Source organism: Neophocaena asiaeorientalis, unplaced genomic scaffold, assembly GCF_003031525.2.
Source record: "Neophocaena asiaeorientalis asiaeorientalis breed wild unplaced genomic scaffold, Neophocaena_asiaeorientalis_V1.1 scaffold226, whole genome shotgun sequence".
Lineage (NCBI taxonomy): Eukaryota > Metazoa > Chordata > Mammalia > Artiodactyla > Phocoenidae > Neophocaena > Neophocaena asiaeorientalis.
In genome coordinates, this window is record NW_020173037.1 from 12,182,172 (window position 1) to 12,208,959 (window position 26,788).

Here is a 26,788-nt window from a genome sequence, read left to right on the forward strand (position 1 = left end):
ATGGAGTTTAACTGTGAAGGCAAACAGCTCTCTCACCCTCTAGAGGACTTTTTAACAAGTCACTTACTACTTTCTTTCCTTGCAGTTCATTCAACAGTATTTACTGAATATCCACTAGTGCCAGAGACTATACAGTGTTGTTTTCAGAAGGCAAACCTAGTCTAAAAAAAAAAAATCATATATTACAAATTAAAGACCTTATTTTGTGGCTTCTTATATACTATATTTCAGTTTTTTGTTCTCTATGGGGTGAAGTCAAAACATGTTTTATAAAACTAGGATCCATAAAATAGCCCCCATTTTACACTTAATTGTGCAGTGTTCAGATTCTGTTGATGAAATGAAAGGACTAGTATCAAACACTGGGGAGGAAAATGGTTTTCAAATGTTAGGCAAACACTGTAAGCACCCAGGAGGCCGCAGTAATGCTGGTGGCATGCATCACCACAGGAACAATTTCGACAAATATCACCCAGGATACTTTGGGAAAGTTGGTATGAGGCATTACCACTTAAAGAGGAACCAGAGCTTCTGCCCAACTGTCAACCTTGATAAATTGTGGACCTTGGTCAGTGAGGAGACAGGGGTAAATGCTGCCAAGAACAAGATTGGAGCTGCTCCTATCATTGATGTGGTGCAATCAGTTACTACAAAGTTCTGGGGAAGGGAAAGCTCTCGAAGCAGCCTGTCATCATGAAGGCCAAATTCCTCAGCATTAGAGCTGAGATTAAGGGTGTTGGTGGGGCTTGTTTCCTGGTAGCTTGAAGCAACATGGTGGGAGATTCATTATATAAGTGCTTTTCAAAAAAAAATGTTGCCTTTGATGGGAAGTGATATTGCTGTACAATTTATACTGTTTGACTTACCATATTGAAATTATAACCTTGATAAAAGCAAGGAATTTATGTACTGTGGGACTCAACAGGGGAAAAGCAAGATTTAGCTAAATTTAAATCTTCACCTGGGTAGGATTTCAGTTGTTTTTGAATTCTTGTAAATTTGCATGCCCTGGACAGATTGGACTGTCCAGTCATTATTTGCCTTAATCTAGATTATTACTAATACTAGGATTAGGACAAATCCTAATTTGTCCTAAATTAATTCCCAAATCCTTTTTTCTTCACAAATGTAAAAGCAAACAAAGAATAAAATCAAAATTAAAAAATCTATAGGTCATAGGTGAAACCTTTACTTATAATGGGTAATTTAAGTTGAGAAAATTTCAACTAGTTAACCCTTGAACACAGCTTTGAACTGCATGGGTCCACATAAAGGGTGCATTTTCTTTTTTTCAATACATACATACTACACTATACAATCTGCAGCTGACTGAATCAGAGGATGTGGAACCTTGGATACAGTGGGTGGACTATAAAGCTATACTTGGATTTTTGACTTTAGGGAGTGTTGGCGCCCCTAAGGGTCAAGGGTCAACTATGCTTGTTTTTCAGGAACAACAGCAGGTTCTAAAGGGGAGGCCCTCATAGTTATTTAGTACGCAGTGATTAGCACCTCTCCAGAAACACAGTAAAGCAAGAAAGGGTACAAGAACTGGATGTACTAAAAAGTCTCCCCAGCTGCCCACCACCTGACACTTCGAAGAGAATCACTCTCCACACAGGAGCTAGTTACTGACAAGAATATACTATCCCTAAAGTATGTTAAAAACAAGTCTGACTACTAACTATGAAAATGAAGCTGTTTAGGGGCTTCTCTGGTGGCACAGTGGTTAAGAATCCGCCTGCCAATGCAGGGGACACGGGTTTAAGCCCTGGTCCGGGAAGATCCCACATGCTGCAGAGCAACTAAGCCCGTGCGCCACAACTAAGCCTGTGCTCTAGAGCCCGCGAGCCACAACTACTGAGCCCGCACGCCTAGAGCCTGTGCTCCGCAACGAGAGAAGCCACCACAATGAGAAGGCTGCGCACCGCAACAAAAGTAGCCCCTGCTCGCCGCTACAAGAGAAAGCCCGCGCACAGCAAAAAAGACCCAACACAGCCAAAAATAAATAAATAAATGTGTAAAATAAAATAAACTTATAAAAAAATCTAAAAAAAAGAGAAAATGAAGCTGTTTAAAGACCTGATATATTTTAAAGAAGAGACTTTATTGCCCAGCAATTAAATTCATTTGAACTTATATTTTTCTACATAATTTATTGTGAGATGATCAATGTTAAATAAAATATTAATTTTTGTCATTTGCTTTAATTCATGTCTTCTTGACCAATTCTTCATTTTCCCTTCCAAAATGTTGTATGCCACACCTCTGGAAAAAAATCAGAAACCAACAGTGAAAATCAACCCATAATCAAAACTCGAAGAAAATCAAAACCTGACACACAAAGGCACCTTAAACAGGAAATGGCCTCAGCCCTTTGGAATTTATCAGGTACTTTCAAATTATCTCTAGATGTGGTTGCTTGATAAATCTTAATTACTTACTTGAGCCAACGAAGAATTTTTAAACACCACTGCTAAGGGCTTGAACATTCATCTGCAGGTACTTATATGCTGAAAAGAACATTTCATCCATTTTAATAAAAAACTGTATTTGAGTAATTCACATAATACATATTATTGGCATCTCAGTCTTAAATTATGTCTTCAAAGATACCCTCAGCTGGGTAAACGGCAAAAAGTAAGTCATCATTGTGCCAGTTATTAAACATTTTTGGTACTGTGCTTCAGGAACAATACCACAAACACATAAAAAAGCACACAATTTACATTAAACTTTTGGTACCTTGTTACATGCACAGCTGTCCTCCTGGTGGTTTTTTCACAGCCATCCTCTATGACAAGTTTTTGGAAAACATTTATCACAACGACCTTCATTCATCTTCAACTCATAGGCTCTGTTGTACCTAGAATTTAAATATATTTCATTGTGAATTCTCATTTGTATCTGTTTGTCTGGCATCTTATATGTAGTACGGTCCAGTAGGATTTTTTTTCCCGTTCTTATCAGGAGCCATTAAAAACAAAACAAAACAAAACAAAACCTTGCAATCTTCCTGACTCCCAATCAAATTTATAATAAAAACTACTAACATTAAGACTATATAGTGGAGTCATTTTCTATCTGTTGTTTAACACACCTCTGAAGGAACAAAAGAATGTGCTTGCTGCTTAATTACACTTTTTTTGGTAGTCAAACTGATGAGCCCCCAATTTTAAATATCTATAATGACTTGAGGATGTGTTAGTCCTTTTGACCGGTTAGGCCCTAATAATTCCATAAATGATCTTTCCAAGCTGGAAATGGATTCATTAGCATGGGCAAAAATGATGGATATATTTATGATGCTCTTTTACTGTGGCAGTACAGATTTTAAGACATGATGGTCCTAATGAGTACCCAACCATTGCTTTTCTGCCTCAGAGCTTGACAAGAATGAGATGAGCCAGGTTAAAGGTTAGATATATAAAAACAAGTGTGCAGACCTCTAACTAAGAGCATTATTATGGCATATCTAATATAGTTTCAGAGCAGAGATACATTATGTTGACATCATTACTGGACACAGTCCTGTAGAATTAAGTCCCAAGTTGCCTGAAAGCATATTTATGTACTGCAAAGGGCATGGCCAGGGCCACAGATCATGTCCTACAGAACCCCAGGAGGATAAATCATTGAACTGGACAGCTATTGGAAATGATTTATGAAGACATATCAAATGTTGGGCCTTGCAAGACAATTTATCATTTTCAAGTCTTGAAATGCTGAAATCTCTCACATAATATTAGGAACACATACTATTGGTTATGAATAATTCCAACTTGGAAAACTTCACTTTAATGATTCATGGCACTTCTGACAACTATTGATACATGAAAGCCCTATTTGTTTAAGGCCTAAAACAAACAAAGAATGTTTAGGGATATGTATGTATAATAAAACTGCTATCCACCCTACTCCCCTCAAAAAACCGAGTCTGGGCACAAAATCCCAGATGATGGGCACTTCAGGATGGAAGGCATGGGATAGGAAGGAAGGAAGGAAGGAAGGAAGGAAAGGAAGGAAGGAAGGACTGGGATAGGGAAGCAAACAGATGTTATGGTATTGATAATATCCCAGTTCTTAAATGGATCAGTGGGCTTTTGTATATTTATTATGTTTAAGGACTTACATAATCAAAACTTTAATCAAACATTTATTTTGTAAAATTTAAAAAAATACCAACACTTAGCAATGAAAATAGTATTCAAGCCGCTTAGGCCTCAAAAACGATGACTGTGATACCAAATATAAACTACCAGCCATCACATTTGCCTTGGCAGTTAACCGTTGAATTGTTTTACATGAAACAACCTGTATTTCAAATTGGGGGGAGGAAAAAAACAAACAAACGTATGACGATACCAAGTCCCATGGACGAGGTTCATTTATACCTTTGCTTTTGAAGAGGCAAAAGTTCTTCCAGTCTCCCAGCTCTTGACCGGTTTCTTCTGTATTGTATCGGGAAATACACATCTCTGTGTCCCGAAGCATCTAAGGGTACAGCCAGCATTTACAGCCTCAGGGCCTCCTATACAGTATGGATTCTTCTCCAACTTCAATGCCACGTCTCCAGAGCATATTCACAAAGGAAGATCCGGGAACAAATGCCGACAATGCTCCACTGCGTCGAGAACTCATTGTTAGTAGGTAAACTGTGCTCTGTTAACAAATTTAAAAACCAATCACAAAGTCATGTCAAGGTTGTCTTGAGGCCTAAGATCCCTTCCCCCGCTATAGAACGTTTCCTTAGTAAGGATAAATGAGCGCCCATTTAAGGGACCCTGAAACCGTCTAGGCCGCACACAAAGCTTTACTGGGGATACAAAAGGGCTCCGGCCAAGCCACCCGCCGCGCCTTCCGGCCGCCTCAGAAACAAGTGAATCGCAGAAGGCCCTTACTTAGTTTGAGCTGAGAACAGTCTTAATCGGCGCTTACTAAGGAGAAAGGTCAGCTAAGACAGGTAACGGCTACTCACAAAATGCGACTGAGCAGAAGGCGCAGAGGAAAGCTCGAGGCTGCGTCAACTGGGGAGGCGGAGAGGAAGGGGCCTCCTGACATGACCTTGCGGCTGAGGCTGCGCCGGCCGCTCCGCTGTGCCCGGCTGTGGACGGAGGGCACCGGGATGGAGGCCCCGGACGCGGGACCCACAGAGCGGAGACGCTCGAGGCGGACCCACGCGCTCTGGCTCGGAGCCAGGTTCCAGGCAGGAAAAAAAGACGAGGATCTAACACCGCAGGGACTGGTACTTGTCAGACTGGTACTCCCCCCCACCCCCTCAAAGAGCCCGGCGACAGGCCCGCAGGCGCTGCCGCCCCGCCCGCTAGGCCGACGGTCCCCGAGGTGCCTTCCTTCGCCCGCGGCCCGGCAGAAAAGAAAGCACCGAGGCCGGGAGGGGAGCTCGGCGGCTCCGGCTCTGGCCCCGCCCCTTCCGGCTCTGGCCCCGCCCCCGCATCCGGCGCACTCCGGCGCGCCGCAAGTTTACGTGGCCCGCAGAGGAGGCGCTTTGTGAATTTCCACAGAGGCTTTCGGGGCTCCTGAGGACCTCGCTGTGAGCTCTCCCCTTGAGTATGTAAGTGATTAGTCTACCAGTTTGTAATGGATCCAAGCAAGCAGAAAATGCTCTAAAAAGAAAGGGTCTCCCATTCTTAGTTATATTTGCTTGGTCTTCTACTTTCTTGGGTAGTTCAGTACTTTAAAAAGTGGTGGTATTGGACATCCCAATTTAGAGTAAGGGCATCTGGAATCGACCCCTTAACACACACAGAAGAACTAGTTACCAGAAAAAAAAGGAGCTGTTACATTTCCTCTATATTATAACAATAGATATTGTTACTAATTTGATTGATAGTAATAGTAGAGCGTTAAGAAAAAGCATTCATAAAGCAGTCACTTGCCTTGTTTTTATGAACATGTTATGATTTGCTGTTGATTTTGTGTTTTATTACGCTTGTTTCTCGCAATCACTGTATCTTGAGTCCTGGCTGCATAGCATTAGGCTTAGTGCTAGAGGAGAGACAGGCTGATGATCTTGTTTCCAGAAAGAATACATATGAAAGCATATAATTAAACAGTTGAATCCGTAAAAGACACATCATCCCTCCTGTATAAACTGGAAGTTGTTGACATATTTTAAGTCATTTAAAAATCAAAATGGAGTAACTATGGTTTCAGGCATTCAGAATTGAGCCGGGTGGACAGTTTTGGGTGTGGTTTCAGACATGTTCCTGCATCACTGAGAACTTCAATTTTCTGCACTGTGTCAAACTCAGGACACCACCAGCTGTTTTCGAAACAGTATGTGCGAGCAGTTGCTAGCTGCAACCTTGTAGTCTCAAAGGTTACCCGCTACCTATGGCAGCTATGTAGTCATTTCAACACCCAAACAATCCATGTTTATAGCAAGCACCCTTACTTCTTGCCAGCTCCAATCCTAATTCTTGACAAACAATTTATGTAATCTTATGGTTTTCTGCCTTTATGAGCTTCCCCCATTTTGTAGTATGGCAGAACACAGTTCAAGTGCTCCCTGGAGCTGTATCTCCTGGGCTGCAGTCCTAACACACCCCAAATAAACGCCTCTTTATTTCAACCAGGTCTCTGTTCTTGGAATTCTTGGTTAACAAAATCCAAGAAATTGATACAAAATCCAGGGCAGAATATATTTGCCTCAAAGAAACATGGTGTGAAAATCTAAACCTAGCAAAACAAATTGTGATTATACTCACTTTATCAAAGAATTCATCTTTATGTGATAGGCTGGGACCTGGGACCCTTTAACCCAGTGCTTGCACCTGAAAGAAACTATAAGGGACTAAAAATAACTGCATACGTGTGCAGTTGGGGCAATTATGAGTAATAAGATACAAATTGGCCACAAACCAACTGCCACTTCTGAGGTGCTGGGAGCAAAAAGCATGATCCCTGCCTGCACAGGGCACCACCAAGGGGGTGGGCAGACCACCTAAGCCATGCCTCCTGACCAACCCACAGACCCGCCCTGGTTGTTATCCCGTTTAAGCTCCCAAGCAGCTCCTCTCTGGAAGCGAACAAGGACACCTGTACTTCTTTCGCTCCCTCGTGCTGCGGCACAAGCCCCAATAAAGCCTGGCCTGAAATTGTCATTTGGACCCTTATCAATATCTATTGATTAAAGAGTCCAAGAACCCGGGTTGCTAACATTTATATAAAGTTTTTGTTGAATGCTTTACAGGGGCTTAAAATTCTTTGTTTGAAAAAGACCGCCAATATCAGTAGCACTGAACTTTCCTCTGAACCCCTTCATGGGGCTGGAGTGTGACACAGTGTGCAGGGCCTAATTGTGAAGCATATGATGGGTCATGGTGTAAGTTTTAGCCTTAAAAAATTATTAAAAGCACATGATTAGAGTTTTCATTTTAGAAAAATAATTATGGAAGTTTAGAAAGGAAGAACATATGTGATTAGGTGATCAAGTTGTGAGTGAACCAGACCTCAAAGAAAAGCAGATGGGCCTTACCATCATGCCAGCCAAGCAGGACATGGCCAATGTTTACTTAATACACAAGGGATGGAGTGAAGGTAGGATGTCATATCCAAGAAGGACAAGAATAGGGGGGAAAATTCTTTGTTTGGGGCCCCAAGTGGGCACTGTTTCTTCCGTTAAGTAGTGACTTGGGCCTCAGCCTGCCATCACAGACTACTGGAAGGATATTACTTCCACTACCTAATTTCAACATGGGCATCCACCTTCACCAGGCCTTTGCTGGGTGGGCAGGTGTGGCAGCCACTATTACTGATTTGTCAATAATTTCTTGGAAATGACACAAAAGCACAGGCCACAAAAGAAAAACATAAATTGGATTTCACCAAGATTAAAAATTTTTGTGCATCAAAAGACACTATCAAGAGATTGTCAAAGACAATTCACAGAATGGAAAAAAATATTTGCAAAGCATATATCTGATAAGGGATTAATATCCAGAATATATGAAGAACTCCTACAACTCAACAACAACAACAAATTTAATCCAGCTCAAAAATGGACAAAGGACATGAATAGACATTTCTCCAAAGAAGATATACCAATGGCCAATAAGTACATGAAACGGATGCTCCATGTAACTAACTATTAAGAAAATGTAAATCAAAACTAATCTCAAAAAGTGAGATACCACTTCACACCCACTAGGATGACTATTATTTGAAAAACAATAGCAAAATAACAAGTATTAGCAAGGACATGGAGAAATTGGAACCCATGCACCATTGCTGGTGAGAATGTAAAGTGGTGCAACCACTGTGGAAAACAGTATGGTGGTTCCTCTAAATGTTAAACATAAAATTACCCTGTGATCCAGCAATTTCACTTCAGGGTATAGACCTAAAAAATAGAAAGCAGAGACTCAAATACTTGTACAACAGTGTTCATAGCAGCGTTATTCACAATTGCCGAAAGGTAGAAACAACCCAAATGCCATCAGTGGATGAATGGATAAACAAAATGTGGTACATACATATAATGGAGTATTATTCAGCCTTAAAAAGGAAGGAAACTCTGATATATGCTATAAGATGGATGAACCTTGAAGACATTATGCTAAGTGAAATAAGCCAGACAAAAAAAGACAAATATTGTATGATTACACTTATATGAGGTACTTAGAATAGGCAAATTCAAAGAGATTGAAAGTGAAACAGGAGTTACCAGAGGCTGGGGTGAAGAGTGGATGGGAGTTGCTGTTTAATGGGTACAGAATTTCTGTCTGGAATGATGAAAAAGTTCTGGAAATGTATAGTGATGATGGTTTGTGACTGAATTGTGAATATACTTAATGCCACTGTATTGTACACTTAAAAATTGTTAAAATGATAAATTTATGTTATGTATACTTTACCACAATAAAATTAAATACAAAATATTTTTAAAAGAGAAAAAAGATCCATACCTGTCACATGGTTTACCACATCTCTTGCTTCCCCTCTCTTGTTACACACCAGTCACCTTGGCCTACGCTTAGTTTTTGGAACATGCCGAACAATTTTCACATCTCAAGGCCTTTGCTCCTGCCTAGAATTCTCTTGTCCCAGTTTTTTGAGTGACTAATTATTTTCTTTGATCTCAGCTTCTATGTCAGTTTCTCAGTGAGGCCACACTTGCCCCACCTATCTAAAGTGGGTCTACTATAAAACATCCCCCTTTTTGTTTCCTTCGTAATCCGTAATGATACTCTAAAAAAAAAGATATATTTTTGCTGCCCTCGCTGGAATATACATTCTGTGAGAGGAAAGACCTTAATCTGTTTTGCTTACCTTTTTATTCCTAGTACCTAATACTTAATAAATATCCCTTGAATGCATAAATAAATGAATATGTGCTGATTTGGACATTTTTTCAAGATATATTAAATTTTAAAAGCTAGATGCAGAAGGTATTTAGTAAAATCCCATTTTTGGTTAAATAAAAAGAACATGCATTTATATGACTATACATAAAATATTTTTGAGAGGTAACAGAAGAAACTTTACAGTGCATGCCTCTAGGGAGTGAAACTTGGGGCTTGTGGGGAAAGTGATATTTTAATTTTTTATTGTATACTATTCTCTACTGTTTGGATTTTTATGTGTATGCAATTTTATAATTAAATTAAATCAAGTTGAAAAATTATTAAAGTAGTGCATTTTCTTTTCTGACTGCAAAAATATACCATTTCTAAGATTTGCCCCTTCAGCCTTCATTCCCTGACTGGCATCATAACAAGTGTTTAGTATTCTCCAGCAAGGAGCACATCCTTGGGGGTTGCTGGTCTCCAAGTTGCTGAGGTGAGTTAACGCTGCCAGTTGCAAATACAACTAACACCACTTCAAGGGAAAAGTGTCATGGTTTGGATATGATATAGTGGTTTATCAAAAGTAACTTTTTTTTTTTTGGCCATGCCATGCAGCATGCAGGATCTTAGTTCCCTGACCAGGGATTGAACCCGTGGCCCCTGAAGTGGAAGCGCAGAATCTTAACCACTGGACTGCCAGGGAAGTCCCTATCAAAAGTAACTTTTAAAAAAATAGCTATTTTTTGATAGTATAACTTGGATTATCTTAGAAAGTTTACATTTCTTAGATAGACATACGTGTGGATTCAGGGCATATAGGATATTATTTCCTTATAAGCTGTCAGAATCTATGGTCTGCACTTACACATGTAAATCTCATTAGTAAATTAATACATTTGGCCTTCAGTCTTTTTCATATTAGTGAATGACTTGGAGAACCTCCTGGTTCCCCTAGATGTTTGCAGCAAAAAATGAGGTTGGAACTGGAAGGAAGTTGGCTATAATAACCATATGCTTGTGCTTTCCCTAGCTCTATGGTAAGCATGTCAAAATAGAGTTAAGCAAGAGAAATGTAAATGACCCTAGTCATAAATGCATGACTTTCATATATATGATCCTTCTACCTCAGGCAAGATTATTTTTAAACATAATATTGACATTAAGATAATCATAGCATTTATACCTCTCGTCAAGGTTAAAGTTCTAAATCTGTGAAAAATACATTAAGTTGTCAGAATATAGGGCACTGATCTGAATGAAAGTTGATTCTTAAACACTTGAAGTACATGAACTTTACCGAGATAATTTCGGTGAAAATTACCTAAATTACTTATGATTTCTGCCCGGATCTAAAATAATGAGTGGCTTTAATTGTCAATGTGAGACCCTAGGGTTTTCCTTTTCTGTTTAAAAATTTAACTTTTATGTTACAAGTAAGCCTTGCAAACAACTACTTAAATCCTATGACAAATTCTGAATGTAATGGAATGTTATTAAAATTATTCAAGCTGACCAAAGGGACCTGAGGGGAAGTCTGCTAGGAAACTTCAGTGAGTTTTCTTCTTTGATGAAAAGGCACATGTGGGAAGAAACAGCTCTTCTTCCCCTAGATATGATCATCATCGATCAACGGTGAAAGAATTCCTGGCATCGCTGCAGACCTCTTGTTAAATGAGGAGAGCTTCTGTTGATGGCAAAGTGGGAAGGAAAGGAACCAAGCAACTTAAAGACATCGAATAGTCACCAAGTTAAGCAGCCAGGGAGCCACTCCAGCTTCTTGTTATGTGAAATAATACACTTTTATTACTGTTCAAAAAAAATTATTTAAGAATGATTACATAGAGAGTTGAGAATGTGGAAGTAATTGAAAAATTCAAACTAAGGTTAAAGTATGATGTTATTTTACCTCAGTGATGATCTAATACAAATTATGTCCTGAAATTAACACCCCGTTAAACTTAAATACAGCGTAGATTCTGAATGTTTTTTCTACGATGTCTCCGTGTATTTATGCATGAATTTCTCTATGCCCGGTGGTATTTTGGTAAACAGGATCTCCAAAAAAAAACAACAACAAACAAACAAAACCCCAAACCCCCTAAAACAAAACCCTGATTTGTAGCATTTGCAGATATCCACGCTATTAATACATTTTGGCGATTTCAAGCTACTAACAACTGGTTCACAAGATACCTGAATGCTTGAATAATTAACAATTAGCTTTCCCAGCACACCGTTGTCCCTAGAAGCTGAATTTCTGGGTTGAAGGATACATGCATCTTCATACATAATATAGTCAATTGCTTTCCAAGTAGTTGCTCTACTTCCTTGTCAAAACTTGCTCTTTTCAGAATTTTTTTTGTCAATATGATAAATATCAAATAGTATTTACTGTTATTTTAATTTGCATTTGCTATAAGGTTGAAAAGATAACTTTATGAATGTTTTGCTTTTCTCTTAAATTTTTTTTCACGTTTTTAATCATTTGGGTTTTCTCTTCTGTAAATCATAGCCTTCAGAGCTTTGCCTGATTTTTTATTGAAGTATCTGTAATTTAAAAATTGATTTATGGGATTTCTTTCTATATTCTGGATACTAATCTTTTGTCAATTAACAGTTACATGCATTGCAAATAACTTTTCTCAGTCTTGTTTTATTTTTTAGTTATAGTTATGGTGTTTTATGTTGTTTGGAACTCTGTACTCTTCTCTCTGCTTAGGAATAGCTCCTTGGTACCCAATACCTCTGAATTTCTATGCAAGATTTCTGGCTACCCTTAAATCCAGATCCTTTAATGTACCTTTCAAGGTCCTCCTTGATTTGAAAATTGGGAATAATATAACTTATTCCTAGGATTGTTGTGAGGATTAAATGAGATAATATATGTGAAGTATCCATCCTTCTTCCCCAGGCACTTTCTTTCAAAGCAGCATGTTCTTCTCACCTGGTTTTTCCTATGCCTAGACTGCTCTTCTTGTCCCTCTTTGCCTTCTCAGGAAGCCTTCCTTGATTTCTTAAGACTGTGTCAGGTACCCTTATTGCCGTCCCGTAGCCATTGCCAGCCTTCTTCCCTGATAATGGAACCCTGATTTTATTTGTGTTACGTGCCCAGTCCTTGGGCTCAGCCTATTATTTCAATCTGTTTGCCTGCTTCCCTTGCCTCCTGTGGTAGATGCTGAGAACTGGCTCACTCAGTACTTACTCCAGCCTCCTTTTATCTATGTTTCTGTACTTCAGAGGATGAAAAGCTAAGTATTATATAGTATTCCAAAACTCTTTTGCAGCTTGGATTATGGATGTGAATTAGGTCCTGCCAATCAAATGCATCTGTGCAAAACCTGAATTCTAACTTGAGTTATGAGAGGAGAAAAGCAGGCTGCCAGGCATCCGTTGTGCTGGCATTTATGCAGCAAAGGCCGCATGTTTCTGGAGTCAGTCACTGCAGGGGCAGCTTCCACTGGGCTGGCAGAGTCCAGGTCACGGCAGAAGATTAACTGCTTTGGCAGCCCAGTTGCGTGGAATGACTTAGGAAATTGTTCCTGTAAATCCAGCCCGAGTTTGTTTCATCCCAATGATTCTGTAAGTCACTAATACCTTATAAGACACCCCTTTCCTTTTAAACTAGCTAGAGCAGATACTGCCACCAAACCCAGACTGATATTCCTTCCTTATAACTGAGGGTGACCTTGTGACCCACTTCTGGCAAAGGAGAAATAAGTAGAAGCCTTGGCCCCTGATATCTTTACGAAGCCATCTTACCAGCCCTGGACTGCCTACTTGTGGATTTTTTTAACATAAGAGAATAAAGTCCTAATTTATTTAAGCCAGTATGGTTCGGTCTTTCTTGTTAGCAGCTGAATGCAATTCCTAACTGATATAGTAAGCAATGAACAATGCCTGCCATAGTATTAAGAAAATATTTGTGGACCAACTGATGATTGATGAACAAAAGCACTGAAGCATGAAATAGCTCTGTGTGTGTGTGTGTGTGTGTGTGTGTGTGTGTGTGTGTGTGTGTGTGTGTTTACTACAAATTAAAGTATAAAATAGGCAGTGGTGGAGAACAGTGGGCAGTGATATAGGTAGGGGTTTCATAAGCCAAGTTAAGGGTTTAAACCTGCTCTTACATGATGGGGAACCACTGAATGGTTTTGCACAAGTAAATACATTACATCTTCAGGTTTGCATTTTTGATAGGTTACTTGGGTGCAGCCAATACAGAAGGCAGGGAAAACTTCTAAGTTTACAGAGTGTGGGTGAAAGGTGATGAATACCTGCAATAATTATTCTCACAGACTTTTGTGAGTGTACGTATATTATTAGTGAAATTCTTCAGTGTGGAATTGCTAAGTCAGAACGTGTACACATAAAATATTGAGAGATACTGCAAAATTGTATTTAAAAAGCTTGTATACTCCAACAGTGCTATAAGCCTCATTTCCCCACCCTCACCAAAAACGGGTATTTTACCTTTGTGTCATTCTTTTATTTCACATTTCTCCATTTAATATTAAAGGGAAAAAAAGGCAGGAGGATAAAAATTACAAAGATTAATTTTCATTAAAAACATACATGCTCAAGCATTATGGTTAAAACAAGTTAACTCTAGTATGCCAGAAAAATTAGTCATCATCACTTACCCATTTACCCCCCAGTTTTATTGAGATATAATTGGCATATAACACTGTATAAGTTTAAGGGGTACAACGTAATGATTTGATGTATATCAAGATGATTCCTACAAGTTTAGTTAACATCCATCACCTCACAGAGTTATATATTGTTTCTTGCGATGAGAACTTTTAAGATCTACTCTCTTAGCAACTTTCAAATACACAATACAGTCTTGTTAACTATATTTACCATGCTCTCTATTACATCCCCAGGACTTATTTATAACTGGACAGTTTGTATCATTCTGATAGGTGAAATATGTTATTTCATTGCTTTTTAAATTTATATTTCTTATCATAGGTGAGTTGTGTGTCTTTTCATAAAGATATTAGCTGTTCGATTTCTTTTTATGAACCACTTACTCATATCATTTGTGGAATTTTCTACTGAGTTGCTGGTCTTTTTAAATTCTGAGAGCTGCTTTTATATAAAGGAAATTACTACTGTGACTATCATCTGTTGTGACTTTTTTCCTAGGTTTTTTTATTGTTTGTTTGTTTTTGTCTTTTCACCTTGTTTACGTTTTTTTCTTTTGTTTTATGAATTTATTTTATTATAGTCAAAATTACCCAGCTTTTCCTTTATGGCTTCTTGTGTTTTTGTGTCACGTTTCACCTTGCCATCTTTAACCTTCTTCTAACATCTACCCAGCCAGAGAAGACAAACCTGTCTTGCTTTGAGCTGCTGACATGTATTTTCTTAGCTATTATTTCACATCAACTTTGTGAGCCTAGGGGAAGAAAGAGATAAGGCAAGGGAAGTTTACTGAGGGCAAACACTAGTGCTTATTACAGTGAGTGATTGGCCTTGGCCTGAAGTCAGGTTTCTTTTCCAAGGCAGTCTCTCCTGTATGTCCCAGAACATCACACTTGTAGCCTGATGGGACACGGGTGGAACAGGCCTCCTCATTCTGAAAGGAGGATATGGAAATAGCTTCCTGCTTCCTACCTTTCTTCCCTCCCTTGACTCTCCTGTCTCTGCCATTGCACCCCACTTTTTTTCACTTGTTTATTGCCCACATTTCAAGAGGACTCTGGTCTAGGGGCTTAGAGTCAGCAGGAGGTGCAGATGTGCTACACACAGAATAGAGACAGTCTTGCATGGGCCTTTAAAAATTATATAACTTAATTTTAAAAATTTGACCCACATGATATACCCATCTATGTAAAGTATTAAGATGCCTTATAATAGCACACATTTAAAGTTTTTTAATTGAGTGATTTCAGAACTTATTTGAAAATAAGGTTTAAAATCAGTTCTTATTTAGACCTCACATTGTTTTAAATGGCCCCCAGTTTTCAATGGCCATAAAAACAGAGACAAGTGATTTAAGCCCATCCCCAGACCTCCCCATGGACATAGTTCTTGGTCCTGAGAGGGCAGGAATGCGTGTTTCTTCAGTAACATTCATGTGCACAGGAAATGACTATTGACATAATCTTTAAGCCTAATAGTTAAGATTATTCTTCAGTTTATAATTTAAAAGCTTCTGACAGCTAAATGCTATGGTATAATTTATAATGAAAGAGTTTGAGTGATTGAGGTATATTTCACTGAGCTGGTTTTTCTTATGAGTTGAAACTAAGACTTGTGTAAACATAGGAAGGGAAGCCTTTCCCGGGTTTATGCAGTCGGGCAAGAATATTTAATGTCCCTCATTCCCAACTGTGCTGCAGTACCATCTGTGCTGTACTCAAAGTTTATAGGAAGCAAATCTATAGGATTTAAGGGGCATTTATTTTTTTCAGTAAAACAGTCATGTATAAGACCACGAGCCACCAGTATGTAACAAAATAAAAGTACATATTAATTTTCTTTGAGATATACAGTTTTATACTATTCCCCTAGTGCTCCTTTCAAGCATTTGGAATCTTAGCTTTTGTATATTTTTGGTTACAATAACGAGAAAAACAAAACTAAAAAATCAAAAGTGTGTACCATGGAGAAAGACAGCAATACTACACTACTAGTGGTAAGTCATCTGTGAAACTGTAGATATCACATCATGCATCAATGATTTTTTTTTAAAAAAAAGAGTTTGTCATCAGATTAAGACAGAATCTGCCAATGCTGGAAGAGTTGAAGTTCATAGGTTTTCAAATAAATTACATGATTGATATAATTTGCAATGAGCTATATACGGAGTTGGGAAAGAGCATTTAGATTAAACCCCTCTCTCAAAATAAGGTATCTAATACATGAATTTGGATCAGAAGCAATCTGTTTGACTTATCATTTCTTCTCCCTGCCAGCTAAGAATACAATTTTATATAAAGCCAGGAAGCAATTTGTCTTAAAAGATGCCAAATACAGTTCATGTGTTGATTTCTAAGGGAATTATGTTGGCCACGGTGGAGATGTTTTGTCTGTATTGGATTATTTCCTCAGAATGGCACTATTGACACACCGAGGACTAAAGAAGAAGATTAAATACTGCTGGAAAATACATATAGAATTAACTCTATACCTCTCCCCCTCCCCCCTAAACGAACAAACAAACCAAACCAAAAAAGAGATCTTACTAGAGCTTGCATAATTTCTCTCTGATAATAACTGGTTAGTTGCTTTTTGTGAATATAAAATGAGGTCTTTTGAAAGAAGGATAAATTACTGAATAATTTAACCTAAAAAGCAATTTCAACTAAAATACGGTGTATTTCAGTGAGGACAATCAGCATCTATTTATTTATTTATTTCGTACAGCTTCTTCTAAGTTTAAATAAAATCTCCATGAATAGATAAGAAAATTACTGTTTAGGATATCTGTAACTCTGCAGATTGAAGTAGTTGGGTCAAAAAACCCTTATCAAAATGTAAAATCAGTATTTTTTTTTTTTTTTTTGCAGTACGTGGGCCTCTCACTGTTGTGGCCTCTCCCGTTGCGGAGCACAGGCTCCGGACGCGCAGGCTCAGCGGCCATGGCTCACAGGCCCAGCTGCTCCGCGGCATGTGGGATCCTCCCGGACCGGGGCACGAACCCGTGTCCCCTGCATTGGTAGGCGGACACTCGACCACTGCACCACCAGGGAAGCCCAAGTTTGTTTTTTAAAACAGGTATGTACATACTTTCTTTTTTCCATTTTTATTTATTTATTTATTTCACATCTTTATTGGAGTATAAATGCTTCACAATGTTGTGTTAGTTTCTGTTGTATAACAAAGTGAATCAGCCATATGTACACATATACCCCCATATCCCCACCCTCTTGCGTCTCCCTCCCACCCTCCCTATCCCACCCCTCTAGGTGGTCACAAAGCACCCAGCTGATCTCCCTGTGCTATGCAGCAGCTTCCCACTAGCCATCCATTTTACATTTGGTGGTGTGTACATGTCCATGCCACTCTCTAACTTCATCCCAGCTTCCCCGTCCCCTCCACCCGTGCCCTCAAGTCCGGTCTCTACGTCTGCGTCTCTGTTCCTGCCCTGCCACTAGGTTCATCAGTACTGCTTTTTAAAATCCCATATATATGCGTTAGCAGACGGTATTTGTTTTTCTCTTTCTGACTTACTTCACTCTGTATGACAGATTCTAGGTGCATCTACCTCACTACAAATGACTCAATTTCGTTCCTTTTTATGGCTGAGTAATATTCCATTGTATATATGTGCCACATTTTCTTTATCCATTCATCTGTTGATGGACACCTAGGTTGCTGCCATGTCCTGGCTATTGTAAATAGTGCTGCAATGAACATTGTGGTACATGACTCTTTTTGAATTATAGTTTTTTCAGGGTATATGCCCAGTAGTGGGATTGCTGGGTCATATGGTAGTTCTATTTTTGAGTTTTTTAATGTAGCTTTACGGATATATAACTGACATACAATAAACTGCACTACAAGTATTTTTACAACCAGGAAAAGAAACAATATTTTAAAGTCTGTTGGAACTAGTTCTGCTTCTAAAAAGGTATTTCCTTATTCCTCCTAATTATCACTATAGAGGAATTGTAAATGTTTTTTTTTGTGACTGTTACTGAGAGAGGTGAATGAACTGACAGAAATTTAAGTGAGAACCTCCCTTGCAGATTATGGGATAATACTGTGATCCAAATATACCCCCCTCCCCGCCCTATTACATATACTTCACTAAGGACAGCATGCTGAAGAAGCTAATACCAAGTAGGTATCTATCTTCTAGAAAGATTTTCAAGTGTACCTTCATTATTTGTTAAATGACCATAGAGACAGATATAAATTTAGCAGACGAAATTACTTTTCAAATTAGTGCTTTATTTTATCTTATCCTTTATCTTGACCATGCACCATTAATCAAAACAGCATGCTCCTTGGAAACTTTGGGTGAAAATATGCAATTTCACCTCAGATTTCCCAACCTACCAAAAGCTGTTAGCATATTTAGCAATTTAATAAAATATTATGAAAACCTATGACAGAAATATAGTTCTTTGGCATTAAAACATTTGTAACTGGACAAGAAGAAATAAAAAGTAATACTGTTTAAGACAATGACTAATGATTTAACAGGAGGATTTAGAAAAGTCTGATAATTCAACAATAGTCATAATTTTTCCCCAGTTAAATGCTTTAACAACTATAACCAAATAGATTATTAGCGATAAAACCATTTTTTTCTGAAATTCTTGCTATCACATTTAGTGTTTACAGTTCCGTTCCAGGTAACTTTAAAGAAGTTCTGATTTCATACCTTAAGATAAAAGATTATTCTCAGCACTTTTTATTCCAATAACTTATGATAGTGAATGGCTGAATCCATCTCATTTTACTTTTTATTCCTTTCAATGGTATATGAGGAGGTAAATATACTCACAAATATTTAAATATACAAACATTTTTGCTACGTATTAATATGTAGACAGCTTTCATTGTATGGCTTTTCTTTTAAAGACATGCTTTGGTCACATTACAAGGAGTATATTCACATTAAAATAATAAAAATTACAAACTAACTATAAGACATGAGTCAAAACATGATCATCCTCGAATCAACTGAATGATAGTTTTTGCCTTCAGATAGTCTTTTACTTCATTTCACTGCCAAAAGCTGGAGTTAAACGGAGGAGAGAATGAAATGGTGGTTCAGCTGCTATCTCAATTCAACCAAGTCCATTCATACACATTTCTATTTAATAATCTTGGATGAAACCCAGCAACTTTAAAACTGTGGGTTATCGAGAAATGAATGAACTTTACACCTGGGCAGTGGACTAGTAAAGAGTGAGGAGGAAAACAAGAAAGGGAGATAAAAGGGAATCTAAATCAGCAAAGACATGACAAAAGAGACTGATGATTTTTTTTTTCCAGGTGTCTCTGTTGCACCCTGTTGTTCTGAGATTCAGTGTGTTCCCTGACAAATGTCTCCACTTCATAGCTAGGACCCCCAGGCTCCTGGCGAAACTGAAAGCACTGGTTCAGTCAGGCAGAACAGCTGCTCCCTGGGCACTTCATGTGCAGGGCAGTGGGAGAGGCCCATAGCAGAGGGCTTTCCTTGCTTGTAGGTGCAAATCAGGGCATCCTGTATGACAGGATGGCCACTCTGTGTCCTCAGACCCCCTCAAGGTGCAGATCAGTGCCAGAATTCCCAAATCAGACAGGATTTCTCCCATTTCATAAGGGCCAAGTAGGTAGACTGTGAACAGCAACTGACATGGGGAGAAGGGACCTGGCCAAAGCTGTGACTGTGAAGGTCACGGGGGTTCGCTGGAGGCCCCTGACAGGCCTGAATGTGCCACTCTCTCTACAGGGCTACAGCTGCACCTGTTTACCTAGTCCGGGACCTGAAAGAGGGTGGGGTGGATATGGAGCGACCAGTGGGGAGGGTGACAAACCCTGCTGCTGTCTGCTGTTCACACAGGGCTGCAGGGTTTCCCAATGCCTTCCACAATTTGGAAACATAATAAGATATTTAATAATACTCTAGGAAGGTGGCCAAGCCCTGGCCTAGGAAGCAAACCATTTCTAATACTCCAAGTTTTCTAAGAGGGAAAAATAGTTATAGAAGTTGCTGCATTGTCATATTACCTCAACAGTCTTTTCACACATATTCAGCTAAAACTGAATAAATGATCTCAGACCTTCCAAGTGGAACGGCTTCTTAGACCAATATTAAGCACAGACTGGTTTTCACAAAAATGAAATACTGGTGTTTTACAAACCCAGCTTTTATTTTTTTTAAACCAGGAAGATTGTATACATAGATATTAGCTTTTCAGTTTGTAACAGATATACTACAGAAAATGTGTGTATTCTTTGGATACATACACAATTCTTTGCTTTCCTATGTCTCTTTCTTTTTTCCATTAGTTTCTCCTGCACTATATAGTAGTGACTCTCTCACACTGAAGAGATAAGCTGTGTGTTTTACATTATTATGATTACATTATTTACCAGACTGATTATTTCATTCCACATTTATTTAGATTAGATAAATCTGAACATCCAACTATGGATTCACATGTAAACTTTCAGAAATGATGTTTGTTAGGTCTAATGTAATAAATATAGAATTATTTCATATCATTTAAAAACAACGACATCACTTTCTACCAGCCCCCCTCAGGGGAGAGCCTAAGGCTGTGAGTCTGTTGGAATATTGTCATGATTTATTTTTTCTCCAGAGACAGAATGCTTCAGAAACTGACCAGTAGCACCAATGTACAATCTTGATCGCATGGGCCATTTCTGAAAAAGAATATTTAAACAAGAATCCAAAAGTTAGTATCTGTGACAGATATAGTGTATAATAGTAATATTAAAAATTCCAAATACCTCAAGGCAAATGCAATATCATGTAGCTAGTAACAATGATAATTATGAAGTCTAAGTGATGACACGAAAAAATGTTAATAATAAAAGTAAATAATGCTAATAATAAAATTATTAGTGCTAATAATAAAAGTAAAAACATACTCAGACTTTGATTATAATTATATGAAATAATACGTGTGCATGTGGACCAGAACAGCAAAAAATCATGGAGAATGAATATATTTAAATGTAGGAAAATATATCTACCCACAATGTTTTAATGTTAAACTAAACCTAAAACAAAATTAAGCCTAAAACAAGATCCCTGGCTTTAAAAATATTCTTAAAAGTTATATGTAGGACTTCCCTGGTGGTGTAGTGGTTAAGAATCCACCTGCCAATGCAGGGGACACAGGTTCATCCCTGGTCCAGGAAGATCCAACATGCCACGGAGCAACTAAGCCCGTGCGCCACAACTACTGAGTCTGCTCTAGAGCCCGTGAGCCACCGCTACTGAGCCCGTGTGCCACAACTACTGAAGCTTGCACGCCTAGAGCCCGTGCTCCGCAACAAGAGAAGCCACCACAATGAGAAGCCCGTGCACCGCAACGAAGAGTAGCCCCCGAGTGCTGCAACTAGAGAAAACCTGCGCGCAGCAACAAAGACCCAACGCAGCCAAAAATAAATAAAATTTTTAAAAAATACTAAAAAAAAAAGTTATATGTTAAGTATTATGCATCTACATTTGTCAAAGGACTACAGTGAAAAGTGACTACTTCGACTATCTAAACATTTTATCTAGCTAAAAGCAATATCTTGAAGTTGCACATATTAGAATGTTTGGTGTTACATAGCTAGAACATCCAGGTTAAATGACTGCTTGTACTGGCATCACACAGCTCTAACCTTTCAGTAATCATCACATCTGTATTCTGATTGTGTCTTTTCTAAATTTACCTTTAAAATGGACAGCCTCTAAAACAATACAATTAATTTCCAAACAGGCACGATGATGAAAAAATATACTACATAGGCAGTACTTTTAGGATGGACTTTCTTTTTTTTTAAGAGAGGACGGTCATATAATTTTAGTTCTAAGGTCCTTGGAATACTAATCAGAGAAATAGTGCTTTTTTTTTTTTTAATACAAAGATAAGTCCTTAGACTAAAGGAGTGCAACTCTTAAAGGTCAGCAGTGGGGTCCCACACTCTCCAGAGAGTAAATGCTGCTGTGAGCAGCAGGCTCTTTTCACCAGCAAACATTCATGGGCAGACTGTTGGTTACACAGCACCATGAAATGTTCTTAAATGCCTCGCAGATGATCCACGGTGCTCAAACAGAGGTACAATTATTAACAATCCAAAGTCCGTAAGAGCTCTGGGTTTTCAACACAAGTTGCATATTAGAATCACATGGGAGCTTTAAAAAATACTGATGGCCAAGTCACACTCCAGGCCACTTAAATCAGAATGGACCTCTTTGGAGAAGTATAAGGTAGAGTCAGTTCTTATCTGGAATAATATAAGCCTTCCTTATACTTCCGAATACAGTTACTGTCACCTAAACTGGGATTCCAGAATAATAATAAGTAGGCATGTGATTTTTATTTCTCCAGATGGGATAAGTGAATTTAAGAGTCCTAAATTCAGATTATTCTGCTGGGAATCTACACTTTAACACAGATTAAATATAACATCTGTGTTACTTGGAATTTAAATGATCCATTCCTATATAATCTTCCTATAAACAAACTTGTATTTTATGTTTGATACAGTAATAAGACTGACACTGTTACTTATTTTTGCAAGTCCATTTCAGGTTTTGTTTTTTTAAATCATAGATGTGAATTCTTGTACTTTCTGGGTATATCATGTTGATCCTATTCTTGGGATCCCTGCTTCCAGTTGGTAACATTAAGTGTTTTAGAAACTAGCCTGGGATTTTTTTTATATGTTTGGATTTGGCATTGTTAGATCAGATTTAAGGCCTGCATTATACTGAAAAATCTAGTGTTATGGTATTATGGATTGAATGTTTGTGTTCCCCCAAATTCATTTGTTGACGCTCTAACGCCCAATGTGATGATATTTGGGGAGGTAATTTTGGTTAGGTGAGGTCATGAGGGTGGGTCCCTCATGATAGGGTTAGTGGCCTTTTAAGAAGGGGGAGAGCTCCCCTTCTTTGAGAAAGAGTTAAGTCGGCCAGCTGCAAGACAGGAAGAGAGCTCTCACTAGGAAGTGAATTGGCCAGCACCTTGATCTTGGACTTGCCAGCCTCCAGAACTGTGAGAAAACAAATTTCTGTTGTTTAATCCACCTAGTCTATGGTATTTTGTTATTGCAGCCTGAGCAGACTAATATTCACATGTAGCAAATAGTGTAGCGCATAGGTCATCAATTTCAAGTGCAGAATTTTAGGCATATTATAAACCAGTGCTTTTCAATCTTTTACACTCCTGCCACATTTTCATGAGCATAAAAATCTCATGCTCAAACCTCAAATGTAATGTGAGAATTATACATTTGAAAATGTAGATAATAGTTTGAGAATGTGAATTAAACACATATAAGTATAAATAAAATAAAAATACTGCTGAATGCTCCCTGTTAGTTCTCTCTGTTACCTGGGTTCCACTGTACTGAGAATCACTCTAAATCATGCAACCAAGAGTGGAGACAAGTGAAGGCATCTGTTTTTTACAGCCTTGCTAGTATGTAAGTAATTTATGAAGCAAATCTAAAAATGTATATGTGGATTTTTGCCTGATTTTTCATGGACTTAATAAAACTTCCCTTTTTAATAACTTTGTGTCCCTGGATTTTCAAAACGTTTTCAAATGATTTTATTCAAATGAATTTAATGTAGATACGTAAATAGTTTTAAGAGCCAGAAATAAAAATATAAATACAATATTGGTTAGGTTGCATGTCAGCCTCATGCCAAAAAAGCCAGGTGACTGATATACATTTCACTTCTCAATGGTCTGTTTTAGCATTGTGTAGATTAACACAGTCCTGACCTCTACCTTACCTAGTAAGTCATACTTAAAATTATGTAGTTTCATTAGCTTAGAACAATCTAGCAAACTCATACAAGTAACCAGAACTGAACCTGAAACTGAAGACTAAAAATATGTTCCTGGTTTTTGGAGTTAAATGACTCCAAAATAACAAAACTTTGTATTTATTTTTTGAAATTATTGTTTATCTGTATTATCAACAATGATTCTCCAGGGGTAATGCAATTAATAAAGCCATCTGTGCTTTTCTTTCAATGTAAGTATCTGAAATATACCCCCGTTCCCTTGGAGAAGCACTGCCCTTTCAGACACTGGTGCTGATCAGAACTGCTCACATCCCACAGGGATAAAAACTGCTGTTTTAGGCTATGCCCTGGGATTCCAGTCTCTTAAACCTTCCAGTTTCATTTGAGGTACTCATAATGTAAATTCCCAACAATGCTAACAGTGCTAAATCCCCAATACTGATAATAAGAACTGATGATTCAAAATTATGGCCTTGAAATACTTGTTAATGGATCTTTGATCAAAGTAAAGACCCCCTTACGTTGTAAGGCAGAAAAAGTCATTTTGGAACACTCTTTAACTATGTAAACCAAAAAGTACAAATAATCAGAATATCTTTATTTCTTTGGCATTAGATTAATCAATGATAGACTTAATTTTTAAGCATTTTGGTAGTCTCTGTAAAATAATGTGTCACAGGCAGTTTCAATTATGTATGTAAAATCTCTTTCCTCTGCACCTCCACTGCATATGGTTATAGCCTCTCTTATGGCACATACTACATTCTCTCTTATAATACTGTTATTTATATTTCTGTCTTTGTCTCTATTACATGCTCATTTAGGGCAGGGATCGAATCTTACCCTTAATTGCATTCACTCTCCTAAGAGTGCTTTGCACAAAGCAGGCACTCAGTAAATGATTTTAAAATAGACTAGTCACTTGTTCAACCATCATCAATTTCATTTTTAAGAGGTAATCTTTGGCTTTCTTTCATTATCCCTAGAATTGTCTTTTAAAATAAAAATAATTGATTCAGAGGACAAATGAGATTTAATTTTTCTTTAAAGAGTTATATGACTACAAAAACATTTGGTACGGGAGTCAGGGCAAAAAAACTCTTGTTAAGCTTATTGTTACATGAAAATTATGGTTTTAACATTACTCATTCAAAAAAGCACAGCACGAAACTAAGGTGAAAAACAACTGGATTTCTCATCTGATTTCTCTCTCCCACAAAGAGGCATTTAACAGATGTCTTTTGTATTAAAGCCTACTTAATGTTAAAGTAAACTTCCTTAGAGTATAATGTCAAGTCAAAAGAAATCTAATATTAATGATATATTTGAATAGCAATCTAATGTACCTAATATCAATCTAATATTAACAGATTAGTAGCATCTAATATCAATAGTAATACAAAACCCCTTAATTAATAATGAATAACTTTCCAGCTGAGGTTATACAACACATGAATGGAATGGAATAATCTATCATAATTATGAATAAATGATATTTCAAATTTTTATACTTAATATTTGAATTATTTTGAGTCTATCATCATGTTGATTAAATGTGCAAAGTAACATTTATTAAACCTTACCACAGAATTTTAAGTTCAGTAAATATTAGAGGATGTACTTTACCCTCAATTTGATAATGATTATTCAATAATTTATTGAACATTGATATACTTAAGGCAAAGTCCTAATTTTGTGTGTGTGTGTGTGTGTGTGTGTGTGTGTGTGTGAGAGAGTGTGAGGGAGAGAGAGAGAGAGAGAGAGAGAGAGAGAGAGAGAGAGAGAGAATGCTTCAGAATGGTGGAATCAAAAATTTGAATATTTAGTTTTAGAAAACATAGTGAAGGTGATCCATTTTGAACAGAAAACCTGATCAGTGTAAGATTTGAAAACAATCAAATCTAGGAGAAAAGGATGATGAGAGTCTAAATACTGCAATATAGGTAATGAATCATAATCATATATACCGTATTAAACAAAAACCCTGACCACTCTACCTATATGTAATGAAAAAAATACAAGAGGGAGTCTCTTGGATAGTTTTGTACATTATGTAATTTGAATATCTAATCAGAACACAACATATATGCCAACGCTTATTATGAAAATCACATAAACTCATTACAGTTTTTCTAACATTCTTGGTGGTTGTCTAGTCCATGATCGTTAACCTTCATTAAAACGGACTGAACATTTACTGTGTGGGGACGCAGAATCGTCTCCTTTTGTTTTTACCAGCTTTACAAAAATTTTTCAACATTGGTTTCCTAGGATTAGTTAGGGGCAGATACTTCCGTCACCCCGTTTAATTCTTGAAACTTTTCAAATATTCGATAAACACCACAATGGTAACGATGTAAACTTAAAACCCTCAAAGGTTCATAAATGTAACTCGGACACTAAAAATTATCAGGACGTGCAACCAAGCACCCCACCAGGCACCCGCAAGAAACTTCTCATCTAGGAAAGGAATCCTGTAGGTTGCATCCTATAAGGGGCTTGAGACTCCCCTACGCAAGCCAGCCCGGGTTTAAGCCCTCTACCTGCAAACCGTCAAGGAGCAGCCTTGTGCAGTGGGGACCTCGCTACGGGTGCCTTAGCGGGCCAAGGTCGCTCTCCCGATCTGTTCCCCGCCTCACCCTGAAGGAGGGGTGAGAGCTGGGCGGTATCTGCCCAGGCGGGGGCAGACCCCGCGGTCAAGGTGCCATGCTCCCGGCCTCGGCTCCGCAGTGCGCCCTGCCCGCCTACCTTGACAGGGTGTAGGTAACCATCCCCGCGCAGGGCGCCCAGTCCGGGATCCGCCGGTGCGTCGGCGTCGTCCTGCAGGCTGCGAGTGAGGTGCGCGATGTAGGTGGTGGCCAGTAGCAGCACGTCCAGCTTGGACAGCTTGGTGTCCGGCGGCACCGACGGCAGCGTGCGCTGCAGCTCCAGGAAGGCGTGCCGCAGAGTCTGCACGCGGCTGCGCTCCCGCGCCGCGTTTGCTGCCGCCGGCCTCCCGCCCCCCGAGCGCGCGCCGCCGCCTGGGCCCGCC

General features: G+C 38.5%; 1 protein-coding gene, 1 non-coding gene and 1 pseudogene across 2 annotated transcripts in view; 1 reads left to right on the forward strand and 2 right to left on the reverse strand.

The window, feature by feature from the left end:
* Positions 1–301: 301 nt before the first annotated feature.
* Positions 302–765, forward strand: LOC112398209 (60S ribosomal protein L27a pseudogene; annotated as a pseudogene).
* A 1,813-nt stretch (positions 766–2,578) lies between these two features.
* Positions 2,579–2,661, reverse strand: LOC112398241 (small nucleolar RNA SNORD87). The gene has a single exon (XR_003002960.1). It is a non-coding gene; the product is annotated as a small nucleolar RNA SNORD87 (small nucleolar RNA).
* Positions 2,662–20,276: 17,615 nt separating this feature from the next.
* The window catches only part of TCF24 (transcription factor 24), a 6,774-nt gene continuing 262 nt past the window's right edge, over positions 20,277–26,788 (reverse strand). The window contains exons 2-3 of the mRNA XM_024742624.1: positions 26,506–26,781; positions 20,277–20,645 (exon numbers count right to left, since the gene is read on the reverse strand). Of these exons, the coding sequence (XP_024598392.1) occupies positions 20,532–20,645; positions 26,506–26,781 (390 nt within the window). The 3' untranslated portion in view covers positions 20,277–20,531. The remainder of the gene's footprint in view (positions 20,646–26,505; positions 26,782–26,788) is intronic.